A 13,714-nucleotide genomic window follows, 5' to 3' on the forward strand; every position below is an offset into this window, starting at 1 on the left:
TTCTAATTCTTGTAAATTTGCATGTACACAAATGTGCAAAGTTGTATGCTAAACTAAAAGGAATTCAATGATCTAATGAAATTGATTCACTGGGAAATTAAAAAGTAGTGCTAGATAACCAACATTCATTAACTACCATTCTGATCAACGGAATATTTTGCTAATATCTATATTATAATATTAACTATCAACTATCTTTCAGAGTTACTCGCTCTTAGCCTGTGAAACCAACTCTTCAGTGACCTGGAACTAGTCTCCGTTGTATGTGTCCGGACCAGCAGAGGTTAAAACCTGAAGCTCTGGGACTTGATCGTTCACTCTCAGCCTTCGTTGTGCTTATTCTGCTCACATTGCAGAAATTTCTCTGGCACTGCTTGTAGCTAGCGTTCTTTCGTTCTCAGCGTCTTATAGTTTGTTTTTAGATGAAAATCTGCATATTTCATCGAAGCGATAGCAGAGTCACAGTATGTCTGGAACTGGCATGTCAGGGCCCTTTTGGAGTTCCACGTTCTTGATAGGGTGGAGAAACATGGATGGGTAACAAAGTCGGCCATATAGATCCTCTCGCTAAAAAAAATGAATTGTCCAGTTAGTCTTAGCAACTTAACCATAACAACTGGTACATGATTAACGTGGGGAAAATACCAATTCGCCGCTATCATACCAGTTCCGCCCAAAGGCGTCTTGGTGCGGAATAGTATCCATGACCTGATTTTTATCAGCCTTGTAACCCATCCACCGTCTGTAAAGATCCTCAGCTGTCTGCGTTGCAAACATAAAAGAAAGTCGGTACACGATGTGGTCCCATGCATGATGGAAATTCCAGAAACTATCTGACCCGCCGTTGATTTTGTCCGGTTCGCCCCGGTTCATAAGGCCGGCCAATTCTTTCGGTGACCATTGGCCATCAACGTAAATCGGATGAGGTACGTGCACGGCTTTAAGGCCATGCCAGAGTGCAAAGGATGCTGGCGTCATCTCTGAGACAATACCCCAACCCTTCTCGACCTGAGCCTCATGCATCAAGTTCATTAGTCTCTTCGACACGCGAGACATGGTGACCACGGCGGCACGACGAGGGGTTTCTAGAGGAACATTCCAGAGCGTATTGGGGAACGTCCATTGAGTTTCCCTAGGGTCAAAGATTGGCAGGAAGGTAATCATATCAGCCTCCTCGCCCACGCCCCATTCGTAATCATCCTCTCCCGGGTTATCCACTGGGGGCTTAGGCCCGATTGGAGTCACGTTATCCTTCGGGACAGGCCCCCAAACACTGTCGCGACCAACCATGGATTGGTCCACCATCTGCATAAATCTGTCCCAGGGCCCATGGGCATCACGGACGTAGAAGTATGCATTCCGCTCCCAAAGGTACTTTCGGGGTTGCTTTCGGGCAAACTCGATTGCTTTATCGAAGAAATGATACAAGTGACCGGTAAACCTAGAATCCAATTCCAATTGCCAGTAATAGTCGAAATTGGGATACTGTTGCGAGAAGATCTGCACGGGCTGGAAGTGTTGAAAAATCGGTCTATAAGTTGCAATATTCCAGTCAGTAATTGGGACAAGGAGATAGAAAGCGAGGGTGGACAGCATATGCCGTACCGATGTTCCCCGACATTAGGATACCATGCTTTTAGGACTTCGTCATTAAAGAAAATCGTCATGTTATGGAACTCTGCCGGAATACACATGTCCTTGAGATGTTGGACATCTGCACCGCTGACATTAATCGGAATGTTATCCTTAACATCAACCAAAATAAAAACCTCATACTCGGCGCCACTATGCAGAGAGAGCTCCATAATAATAGAGCGAACATAATGTATAATATTCGGAGTCCACTCCAAACTATGCCAGACACGAAAGATTACCGCCGACCGTGAAGCATGCCGCGAGAAAAGTAAAGAGGAAGAGGACGAAGTAAATCGTTTTTTAGCACCTAATGTTCCGGATTCGCTTTTCCCCGAGTGCTGCGAGGGAGGCACCAGAGTGTCATTGATGTTAGTTCTCTTGACTTTGTACCGTCCAGAATTCCTGGCGAAGCATTCTGACTGTAACTGCCCCCAATTCAGCATGTCCCAGGCGACCTTGGATGGCTTGTGAAACCCAAAAGCGCTTTCGGTCTCATTTTCAGAATAACCGTAAATACTGTAACGAGAGTAGCGATCGACGCAAACTTGGCTATCGAGACCCATGGCATCATACGCACCAAGCGCTGGGCGAGGAAAATCTATGACAGTGAGCAAGACTGTGAGATTAAAGCAAAGAACTGGGTCTAATCAAACCTTTTTGATTGCCGGGGTAGACAGACATCATGTCTTCCGGGTTACGACGGTCCAGATTCGTACCTCGCGGGCCTTCACAGGGATGAAATTGGCCTTTCCAGGTCCCCCGCCATTCATCCGAATTATAGTCGGGGTAAGGGTCATAAATCATGGGCTTGGGGTACACTAATTGATTAGCGTTGCTTGTCAATGTCAACAGTCCTCCGTGGTAGAACCGGTCGTTGCTAGAAAACCCTATTAGCTCATGGGGGTGGATATCGAATCCTCCATCCACCTACCGGACATCACGCAGCGTTCCCTCACCTCCCGGTTCGTGCGGCGGAGGCTCAAATTCTTCCAGGAAACGCTCATCACGAACTTCTTGTGGGATATCACCTGGTCGAACAACTTCGTAAGGATACGGTATAGGCACAGTGGAGTCTGGTTTCGAGGCAGCACTAAAAGGGGATTTATCGAAAGGAATATTATTACCAGACTGATGGAGTCTGTGTAGTAGGAGAACGACCAGGATGGTTATAAATAAATAGCACGGCCATAGTGAAAAGCGAGTGCAGTGAAAGAGCGAACGTCCTGTAAAGTAGCTCTGGGAAAACATGTTTCGCATTCCAATGAGGTAATAAAAGAGTGAACGCAAGGAAATTAGAGATTTGAGCCGGCGGTCTCTTGTACTGGTGAGAAAACCAGTGGCATAGTGTAGGATGCCCAATGCAGAATGGAAAGTCTTGAGCAGTTGGGGGAATTATGTATTTAGAGAATTAAGTTGTAGGGAATGAGACGGGCTTCATAGACCTATGCCTAGTGAAAATATAGTCTTGCTGCAAGCAAGCATTAAGTGGAAATCATCGTCAGGGAAGTTTCTGCCCCGGAAGACGGGGGGAGGAGAAACAAATAACGAGAAACATTGAGTCATTCTTTTATGTTCAGGTTTTGGCCCCTCCACTACTGTCCCGTTTTGTCCAGTTCATTTCGGGGTATAGAGATGATCCGTGTTCCTCAGGTCAAGATCAAGCCTTAGGACGGATTAATCCCTGGGTGATGGTCTGTTTGGTGCCAGCCGAACCAGCGAATAAAGACGGAGACGACCGTCCATCGTTCGGTCCGTTACCGTAGAAAGTCAGAACCGCAAGCCCTAGTCCAGGATTTCCTGCGTCGGCAAGGGGAACTGAATTCCAAGCTGACCTTCGACATCCGAAGCTGGGATTGGAGTATACCACGATAAGCGCGCTAGATGTGCTAAAAAATTCTTAATACAGCCGCCTAATGTAGACTTACACAACCGCAAAACAGTGCTTATCAGATATACTATGCCTAAATAGGCCACATCATGTGATGTAGAAAAAGTGGTTGAAAAGCCTGTGACTCCGAGGGTTGAAGCAGACACGTCAATCAGGGAATACAAGAATTAGACTGTTGAGGAAACACCAGAAATCGCACATTTTCTAAGCCATATGTTCGGCCAATTAGAAACCTCGAAAATCCGTCACTGCTCTCATATTGCCAGGCAAGAAAGCTACTGTATGGATTGGAAAAGTGTCTTACACCTTTTTAGTCTAGCGGTATCTTTCGCTACACGCCACCATCATTAGTCTGGTTCCCCACAAAAGAAGTCAGTTAGCGTGAGACCCTGGCCCCCCACGTGGAGTACTAGTAGTTAGAGCGAGACCCTAGGGCCCACATCGGAACTTGTTTGATCAGTTCCACCCAACACTGCAGGCGGAACTTGTAGTTCTTCAGGTAGGACGCCATTTGTGTGACAGCGTTAACTATTTTCGGGCTACCAGTGTCCCTTAGCGGATACTAATAATGCCCCGATCTCCGTTCAAGAGCTTGTGTGCCAGTTCCATATCGGGGTTCATTGATATTAACATTTCCCGATGCAAGCAACTCCCTCTGATGATCATGATCGTATAGAATAACGATGGATATAGGATGTATTGGGGGCGCAAGAATGGACTGGAGATCTGAAGGGATGGACGGGGCTATTTTGCCTCTCTGCCAAGTTTCCTGGTGGTATCCGGGAAGGGGATGCTCAAGGCCTGTCCCCTTATATTCTTTTATTTCCTTTCCTTTCCCGACCTTGAGTCCAGACTGCCTGCTTCAGCCACCCTCCCGCCCATGTGCAAGTCTGGCACCATGTTGAGTAAGAAATTCACGCGATATCTCGGTATCGCGGGATCATTGTGTATCTTCTTCGTGGTCGCCATCGCCATCCCCCAAGAGCAGGTGAGAAAACAAATCATTTTCCGAATTTGGAGGCTGCCAAAAGGGTATCTCTTTCTCTTTTGCTGTTTCTCCTTTGGTTTATACAAATTAGGATCCTGACATGGTGTTTTGGTGGGAATCTTTAGAAGGTATTGTCCGCACAAGACCAGTACAAGCAAGAAATCGCAAAGTACCCGAGGTCAGCTAAGTCACCCACCCAGCTGTTGAGAAGGCGTCTAATAACACCTGTACAGGTTGTTTCTGGATTTCAAATCCACCTTGAAGAAACTTTCCAAATCCCACAATCCAACACTAATTGACGACCCTCGGTTGCAAGGAAAGGACAAGAAGGGCTCTGGTCCGCTCCCAAAGATCTATCGCCCGTTCCCGGATTACGAGAGCGATGAGTGGAAAGCGAGTCACCGCGGAACCTTCACGGCGTGTGTCGGTCCGCGCGGGCAGTTGTTAAACGAGAGTTTAGACGACCAAGTAAGCGCGTACGAAGGGGTTCCGAAGGGTACGTTGACCTTTCTCTCCTCTTTAGCCACCGTATGGAAAAGTAAATATCCAACTGATGACATTTGTTGAGTAGGGTTTCCAACGACGTTATTTGGCTCGCATGAGGCTGTTGGATTTGACGGCCAGCTGTCATTTGATCGGTACACGAGATACGGTGCCTACGGCTTCGGGGAAGAAGAGGAGAATGTCCATAATTGGGCCAAACCAAAAAGGGTGAACTGGGACACTATAAGCTGGGGAAAACTACAAACCGAATGTGTCGCTCGCAATGCCGACCGATTTTCCGATGGGAAGACGCTCCACGTAGCACACCCAGAGATTCCCCCCGAAGTGCGCTCGGCCGTTCTTCTTCGCTCCTGGATCGGAAAGGAGTACCTGGAGAATGACCTAATTAACATGCGTTCCATGATTATGGAGCTTTCCCTCCAGTCTGGTGGAGAATACGAAGTTTTTTTGCTGGTCCAAGTCAGAGATGAAAGCATTGATATCCTAGACGAAAAGACGCGGCAACAGCTCTTAAAGGACAACATACCGCCGGAGTTCTGGGATATCACACATTTCTGGAACGTCGGCCTCGTTCGGCGGCGGTACACGAACTTGAACCCGGAAATAACCGAGTAAGTGGAGATCGGTCGCATCCCAATTTCTGTGCCTTATGGAAAAGACGGCGACTAATCGTTGCCATCTAGGGTCCATCGTTCGCAGTGGCTTCCCGTCCAGAACTTTATGCTTGAGAACCCCCAGTTTGAATATGTCTGGAACTGGGAAGTTGATGTTCGATGGACCGGCCACCTGTACGAACTAGTGGACAAATCTGCCGAATTCGGGCGGCGACAACCGCGGCGAGGACTGTGGGAACGCAATGAGCGATTCTATATCCCAAGCTACCATGGCGATTACGATCACGGGTTCCGCAAGTTTGTTGAAGGGCAGACAGAGCAGGTCACGCACGGGGTCTGGGGCCGGATGCCCATGCCGTCCTTTGACGAACGGCGCCTCACTCTCTTGCCTGAAGGGCCCTCGCCCCCGGTGCCGACCCCCAGTCTGGATAAATATGAATGGGGTGTTGGCGAGGAAGCGGATCTGCTTGGATTCCTTCCCTACTTTAATCCCCACCTGACCGAATGGGTGATACGCTACCAGGTGTACGGTTATGATGAGCCTTTCACTCCCCGCAGAGCTTGCATAGTCGCCCATGAGCGACTCTCGCGACGATTGATCCTGGCCATGGATTACGAAAATCTCGAGGGTCGGCATATGGGCTCGGAAATGTGGCCACCGTCAGCGGCGCTAATGTACGGTCTGAAAGCTGTAACCGTTCCCCACCCGATTTATACAGATCGGATGCTGCCGGGTGACCGAGTGAGTCGCTGGTTCAATTCGGGCATAGATGGCCGGAGTGGAAGCTCTCCGGACAGTCCCTTCTCCTGGGGCCGCGAGTATCGTTTTAACGACGTGAGTTGGTATTTTCGTTGCAACTTGCCTGGCAAATTATACTGGAATTTCCTGGGCTGGGAAAAGGATGGCACTGGAGGCCCCAGGGTAATTTATCAATTTTTTTTTTGGTATAAGGGATTAGGATCACCTACTAACCGAGTATCTAGTATGAAAAATCTTACGGGCGGCATATTTTGCCATCGATTTTGTTCCATCCCATCAAGAATGTCGTGCCAGATGCGGAGAGCACCAGCTACTACTTTGAGGCCGACATAGGCGTCGTAGTCGACGCCCAGGGAGTGTCGTAAGACTCCCTTTTCGGACTTTCCATGTACGATATTGGACTCCCTCGTTTTGATTTTTATCTCTCAATCATTTATTTTCTCATTTTCCACTTGTTTGTACCAATTTACATCTTATTGCACATATCATCCGCCAGTCGATACTTGCGGCTATATAGAAGTTGGAATTTTTAAATACCCTGATCGAGGATCTAATACACACCTGCTCTGGATAAATGATAGCCTGACATTGTTAAATCCTTGGTTATACAGTTATTGTAGGACGCACCGTAGCTAGGACTTGTAAGCAGAGTCTAAGAATACAGTCACTAGGTTCATAACAAGTAAAGCAACTACCTAGTCAACTCTCTGGTAAAAAGATAGAGAGTAGTACCACTATGTGCTTCTGACGCTATCTGTTATAAAGTGGGCACCCTTATTATCGGTATTTAGTCCAAGACCATACTCCCTACTGTTTCACAGTAATGTTGGATTCTAGGGTTTTTGAGGATTGACTGGTGTGGACGACCGGGCTTCAGTACGGCGGAGTAGAGGGAAGGCTACACCCTATGCTATTAATTAACCGTATAAAACATTATTTAGCAGTATAGTACAGAGAATATTAAGATGGCACTTCTTTGATTTGTTTTAAAACAAAGAAGTGGAGGATTTAGGTAGATATCTAGAAAATTATGTCCATACCCTTGCGCTATTTGCTCTGTCGTCGCTCCCACGTGTTCTGTTACTATCCCTGGGCTTCGGGCTCTCAAACGGCCGAAAATCGCTGAATAATAAACATGCTGCACCAACTAACCCGATTGGAAACGACTATCCGATTGTTGGATCGGGAGAAGACAGAATAATGTGGGTTGTTTGGTAGTGGATGAGATGAACAGTTACTTTGTTAGCCATGGACTGTGGGCGAGTTTGAGAGTGCATATACTAAATTATACTGTCCAGAATTTACTGACCACGAATAGATCAGCTAGCTGCAGAGTCTATTGTAGACACTGGAAAGATAACGCCATTATAGCACATCTCGACTCGGATTTCAAAACCGTGTGCATTCATCTGACATGACTTACGAGATTCCCGATGGACGAAGGAAAAATCGATTATATTTACATATTATACAGAAATAATCTATGCTTAACACATAACTCCTGACTTTATGGACTCCTTACTCCTTTGTCTCGTTGCAGCTGGATATCGTTTAATCGGCGTCACCACGCCCGCGCCAATAGCCCACACCACCCATACGAATCACAGCGACATCGCTTATATTGTGGGCAATTGGAGAACTGACAGTTAGTCTGGTTGCTTGTAGACAGCAAATAAAAAGTAATGACAAGAACGTACTGCACAGCTTCCATGCCAAAGATGATATGCCACAGTTTACCTAGAAAAAGCCAAATCCCATACTTGCCGGTGACTTGCGTCGTGGCCATCCAGTTAAAAATTCGCTCATAATCACTGCCTGACCGCTAATGGATTCTCCCTGGAGATCACAAATTGTGCGCATCAGCAATTTCCTATGCGCATTGGACACCTCGGCCTCAGTGGTGTTAAACAGTTCCACGTAGATGCTGGGAAACAAATCTAGAGAGTAGTGATATTGCATGTCACTGCTTTCAGAGTTCAAAGGATACTATGAGCCCAGACAGAGAGGGGTGACTGCACAGCGCAGATTCACAATGTCGCGGGCTTTCACAACGTCGAAGCGCAGTTTGTGTAGGTGATTCAAAGTTTCCGAACATGTCCTTGTGCCATAGTTCCTCCCCCGCTTTGGGAGGGGTTAAACATCGTGTACGCTGGGAGCTCGTTGTAGTAATCAACAATATACGATAGATAGGCAGCCACACTACGGACCCGCAAGGTGAATGGGGTATCCATGTCGAGTGGATCTGGATCCATGGTGTAAAGGATGGTGGAACGTCCACTGGTGATGGATTAGCTGGGGGGCAGACATGCAGGGAGAGAGAGAACAAGCGGTTTATGATTCTTTACAGAAGACTTTCATCCAATCACTGTTATCGACCCTAGTCTTAGTCGTCACTATTACCTTGTCTGATACGGCGCGGATATTCTGACTCATATTTGCAGAATCTGAGTAGGTCTGATTTTGACGGTTGTCTTGTCCAACTAGTATGGCTATTTAAATCAGACCTACCCCATCTCAGCACTCCGGATCCAACCCAGGAGGCAGATTTTCTAAATTCAAAATTCTTGGAGCTAATTGAAGATGGTCTTTCGGCTGCAGAGCAGAAGTAGAGATATAGCTATGCTCGCGAGCAGCTGAGACCTCTCATCGCTGACAGGAAGTTTGTCATTTGTACGATAGGAGAGGCCAAAGCTGATATTAAGTGGGCCATTTTCCAAGTCCTTGATATCCGGGGACTAGGCTGATCGTTGGGAAGCGAAATTCCCATGGGAAATCGGGATGGGATTCCCGTCCCATAAAAACGGGACGATTTTCTAAGATTTTATGGGAATGGGAATGGGAAGGGAATGCCAAGAGATTCCCACTGGGATTCCCCGTTCTTTCTGGATGGGAATTGGGGTAAGAAATGGGATCACACTTACTGATGGGAAGGGAATGGGAATTTGGGAAATTCCCTTGGGATTAGATGGGAACTTCCTATACTAAATCACGTGATTAATAATTACTGTATATACTGTATAGTTACTACTAAAAACTGCTACTTTAAAAATATACTAAACCTAATTAGGAAATGGGACGGGAAATGGGAAGAGTATTTTTATAATTTAGGGATGGGATTTCCCTCCCATATTTCTTGGCATGGGATGGGATTATCCCATCCCGAATCCCATGTGATGGGAATCCCATCCCTTATTGCTTGGCACGGGATGGGAATCCCTTCCCATTTTCTTGAGACGGGATTCGGGACCACCCCCAGGACCCTTATGGGAATATGGGACGGGACCAGACCTCCCTCGGGATCCCGAATCCCTCCCAACGGCCAGCCTACCGGGGACTTCAGGTCGGATCCATTTTCATTTTCTTTTTCATTTTCATTTTCATTTTTTTTTTTTTTAAAGGCAAAGAGGAGGACGCTATGCTTATGATTCCTCTCCCTAGAGTTCTCACGGAGGCGTAGAATACGCGGTAGCGGAATTTCACATCCCTCGTGCCGAAAACACCTGCCAACGGTTGTTTGTAATATTGAGCGGATAATAAGCCTGCATATAACGAATGAAACTTTGCACATCGGAGGATATCCAGGGTCCGAATGTGGGGCTGGATTAGCGCCTGTAAACTGTTCGTGCACACTCCAGGATCCACTTACTAATTTTACGCCATTCCGCATGAGGATGCAATGCAGGAGAATTCTAGAAAGATATTAAGACTGGTTGTCAGACACGGGTTTGATCAACGTTCGAGATAGGATTTAGTCACGCATCATAATTGTCCTATTATAGCGTATAAAAAGCCATTGACTCTACATTAGTAGTTACAGTGAACCTTAGAACAAAAAACCGTACAAACAGAAATAGGGAAGGGGCCAAAAGGTGGATTCTCGTATGGACAACGACATTATCTCGATCACTGGTTCCTAATACATCTTCCGGACCTGAAGCGTATAACACAACACAGCTAGAATCACGGTGCCCACGGTCCCCACCACGCTAAAATTAATATTCTCCTTAGTCGCTGGGATTTGAGGGGCCAGGAACCACAAAACACTACTTTTATTACATAAACAGAAGCGAAGCTACTAAACATCATCCTCCGGATCCCGTGGATATGGAATGGTCCATATACCAGCGGTGCGCTGGAAACGTTGACCATCTCGTCGGCGGAGTTGTGCACACGCGAGATGTATCATGTGCAGTGTCGGTAGAGTAGCAGTATCCCGACGGTCAGATACAAGAGGTATAGTTCAGATACCCTATATAGAGGACTTTGCTCAAGGCTACAATGGTTAGAAGTGACAAGGTATACCTATTACTGATGATATTAGTTCCACACGATTACATATTAACTGCATAATAAGGCTCCAGAAGCTGGACGTATTACACTTTGATTCCATTCCCATGCCCTCTTATTTTAAAATCACGTCCCGTTTCCCGTCCCATTCCCGAATAGAAATCAGAGGGAATCCTGATCTAGGGAATGGGATATTCCCTAAAATCCCTAATTCCCATAAATTTCCTGAAATTGGTCCCGTTCCCGTCCCGGTTCCATTCGGGAGGGAATTCCCAAGGGAAAATCCCCTCCCAACGGCCAGCCTCATTAGGCCCCGTGCACACGTGCTAGCGGAATATAGTTTTATACCAGGTGTTAACAATGTTAACCATATTATTTTTAGTACTGTCAAGCTCTCTTTGGCCTATCCTAACTTTGTTAACGGTCTTGCTAACACTAAGCACCGCCTGACAAATATAAAAACTGTTGTCTGGTAAGGATATAGACAGTATTATCTACAGAGTTATAAAAGTACTGGATTAACCAGTGTGAAATAGATAATACAGTTCAGTAGACTAGAAAATAAATATTCTTCTACGACTATTTATTCAGATGTAAAGGGGCTGAATGCCTTGTTATCGAATAACTAGATATACACAAAGAGGAATCGCTGAGAGAAGAAACTAAAGGGGAAGAAGTGTGTGTTCTCATACTACGAGAGGTTATATGACTGCAATAAGCAGACCAGTCATGTGCGCTAATTGCAGTGAAGGCGAAGCTGAGTAATATACAGGCGTAGCCTGCAACACATTCCTTGTCTTCAAGTTTTCGTAACAGCTTATTATCGTACACTCCCAGGATCATATTGCTTGGGTACATGTCTACAAAACGTTAGAGGAGCTATAGCCAATAGGGGCAATAGGGACTGTATGTAAAGGCCTAGAGCCCGTTTGATCCCTCGGGACTATAGGGACCGTTGTCCCGTTGTCCCTATTACCCCTACGGACCCTACAGGCCCTTTTGGCTCAATTGGCCCTCGATCCATATCACGTAACTTCACCTTGTTTGTTTACCGCTCATTTTCCTCTTCCCTTCTTCTCTTCTTCAACGATTCCTTCTTGTGCATAACCTTTTAATTAGGTTCTACGGGTTCAGCCCCTGACACTTTACGGACAATAAGGGCAATTGGACTGAGAGGTTAAACGGACTCACTGTTTTAATCAGAACAAGTACATCTTCAAATTAAAAACAAGAGTATGTAAGGCTGTAAGCTGCATAAGTGTTACCTGATATGCTAGAATTGGTTAAAGAGGCGAGGGTTATGCTAGTGCGGTTTTCTTGCAGTTATCCATGGCTAACCATGGTTAAACTGCAAATCTGCGTTTGTGGTTGCGGTTTTCAGAGTGATATCCAAAACAGCAAATTTGCGGTTGTGGTTTTGACCATGATACCCAAAACAGCGGTTTTGCCGCAGTCTAGTTGTTATAGCAGTGCGTCCAGCGCCCCCACCGCCGTCGGCTAATATTTTCTGTAATAATTCCCTGCAGAAGACAAATGAGACTACTCTTTGCAGGCACGGTTTGATTTCCGAAATATAGTTCTTGGACAAAAGTGTACGTAATTTCCCGCAATTATAAAAATATATATAATAGTCAGAACATCACATTCGCACGTAAAACAACCAAACATTAATCTTTTTATAAGATATTTAAATATGTTATAGATGTCAGGATTCGGGTTCTGCCTCCCTCCACCGCCTGTAGATAGTTTAGTCCTGACCTCGCGTCGCTCTGTTTACAAGTTCTTCAAGCGATGTCTTCGTCAAAATAGAATCCAGTTGTTCCGCCATGCCCACGCCGTGACAATAGATAAATTACATATGAATAATAAAAGGGTTTTTTTTATATTAATAGTGTGTATACTACTTCTTTGCCTCTAAAACTGCATTAACACGGCTCTCCATAGACCTTATTAAAGAGTTAAAAAAAATCCTGCTTTAAAGTCTTCCATGCATCCTCTATTACTTTATAAATTACTCTTTTAATTAACTTTTAGTCCTATTAAATAATTCAAGGTCCGGATACAGTATATAAATACGCTCTTTCAGCTTAGCCCAGGTATATTTAATAGGGTTTAAATCAGGTAAGTATGGTGGCTAGTTAATAAAAGAAATACCATGCCTATTAAACTAGTTTTTGTTGAGAATCTCGGGGAAGAAGCTATGTCGTGAGGTGCTAGGATAGCGGTGACTGGATAGTATATTGTAACTATCGGTGCGATCTAGTATCGCTTGGTGAGTATGTTCGACTATCTAGGAGAGAGAGCGTAGACAAACGCTTCCTCATGTCTACGTGTCCCTTAGCCCCTGAATATGATATATCACATCGCTGCGGGACTAGGATATACGAAGGTGCCTTAGGCATCCTGATTTCCAACAATAATTATACAAGTTCTTTTTTAGCTATTATTTAGTAAGTTGTAAAGGGCTAGAGCCCGTTTGACCTCTCGGGCCAATGTCCCTATTATCCCTGTTGTCCCTACTGTCCCCGTTGTCCCTATTGTCCCTATTGTCCCTATTGTCCCTATTGTCCCTACTGTCCCTTTTGGCCCTGTTGGCCCTCGATCCCTGTCACGTGACTCCCCATCTTGTTTGTTTACCGCTCATTTTCCTCTTCCTTTCTTCCCTCCTTCAACGATTCCTTCTTGTACATAACCTATCTGTAGGTTCTACGGGTTCAGCCCTTGACATAAGTAATAATATTCTCATGCTTTCATATAGCCTTTTTATTATCCCACCTAACAAATAAATGCATATTGTTAGCGAGATTAATTTATAAAACCTGGATTAGTATTTTTAAGGACTATATTTTTTTTATTATTAGACCCTACGATTCCCACAGTAGTTGTTATAGCCAAGCTCAGGATCTTAACTATTCCAATGGACCAAAAGACACTCACTATGTCTGGTCCCAATGGGGACGATTCCTGATTTCCAACAGTTAGTTAAACAAATATTATTTACTTCATTCAATTATATAGCATCCCTTTGTTCTGGCTTT

At 45.4% G+C, this 13,714-nt stretch overlaps 2 protein-coding genes across 2 annotated transcripts; one reads left to right on the forward strand and one right to left on the reverse strand.

Annotated features, from left to right (window-relative positions):
* Nucleotides 1-627: 627 nt before the first annotated feature.
* On the reverse strand, nucleotides 628-3,476 carry ATNIH1004_005885 (DUF3405 domain-containing protein; the record flags this gene model as incomplete). The annotated part of the gene is made up of 5 exons (XM_033570524.1): nucleotides 628-1,531; nucleotides 1,606-2,233; nucleotides 2,289-2,512; nucleotides 2,567-2,763; nucleotides 3,468-3,476. The coding sequence occupies 5 exons, from the start codon at nucleotides 3,474-3,476 to the stop codon at nucleotides 628-630; spliced, it is 1,962 nt and encodes a 653-aa protein (XP_033426556.1).
* Nucleotides 3,477-4,421: 945 nt separating this feature from the next.
* ATNIH1004_005886 (DUF3405 domain-containing protein) lies at nucleotides 4,422-6,754 on the forward strand (the record flags this gene model as incomplete). Its single annotated transcript, XM_033570525.1, has 6 exons — nucleotides 4,422-4,511; nucleotides 4,637-4,689; nucleotides 4,745-5,007; nucleotides 5,083-5,626; nucleotides 5,699-6,551; nucleotides 6,614-6,754. The coding sequence occupies 6 exons, from the start codon at nucleotides 4,422-4,424 to the stop codon at nucleotides 6,752-6,754; spliced, it is 1,944 nt and encodes a 647-aa protein (XP_033426557.1).
* Between the last annotated feature and the right edge of the window lie 6,960 nt (nucleotides 6,755-13,714).

The sequence above is a fragment of the Aspergillus tanneri genome, assembly GCF_003426965.1.
Source record: "Aspergillus tanneri strain NIH1004 chromosome Unknown AapTan_4_pilon_pilon_pilon, whole genome shotgun sequence".
NCBI classification, from domain to species: domain Eukaryota; kingdom Fungi; phylum Ascomycota; class Eurotiomycetes; order Eurotiales; family Aspergillaceae; genus Aspergillus; species Aspergillus tanneri.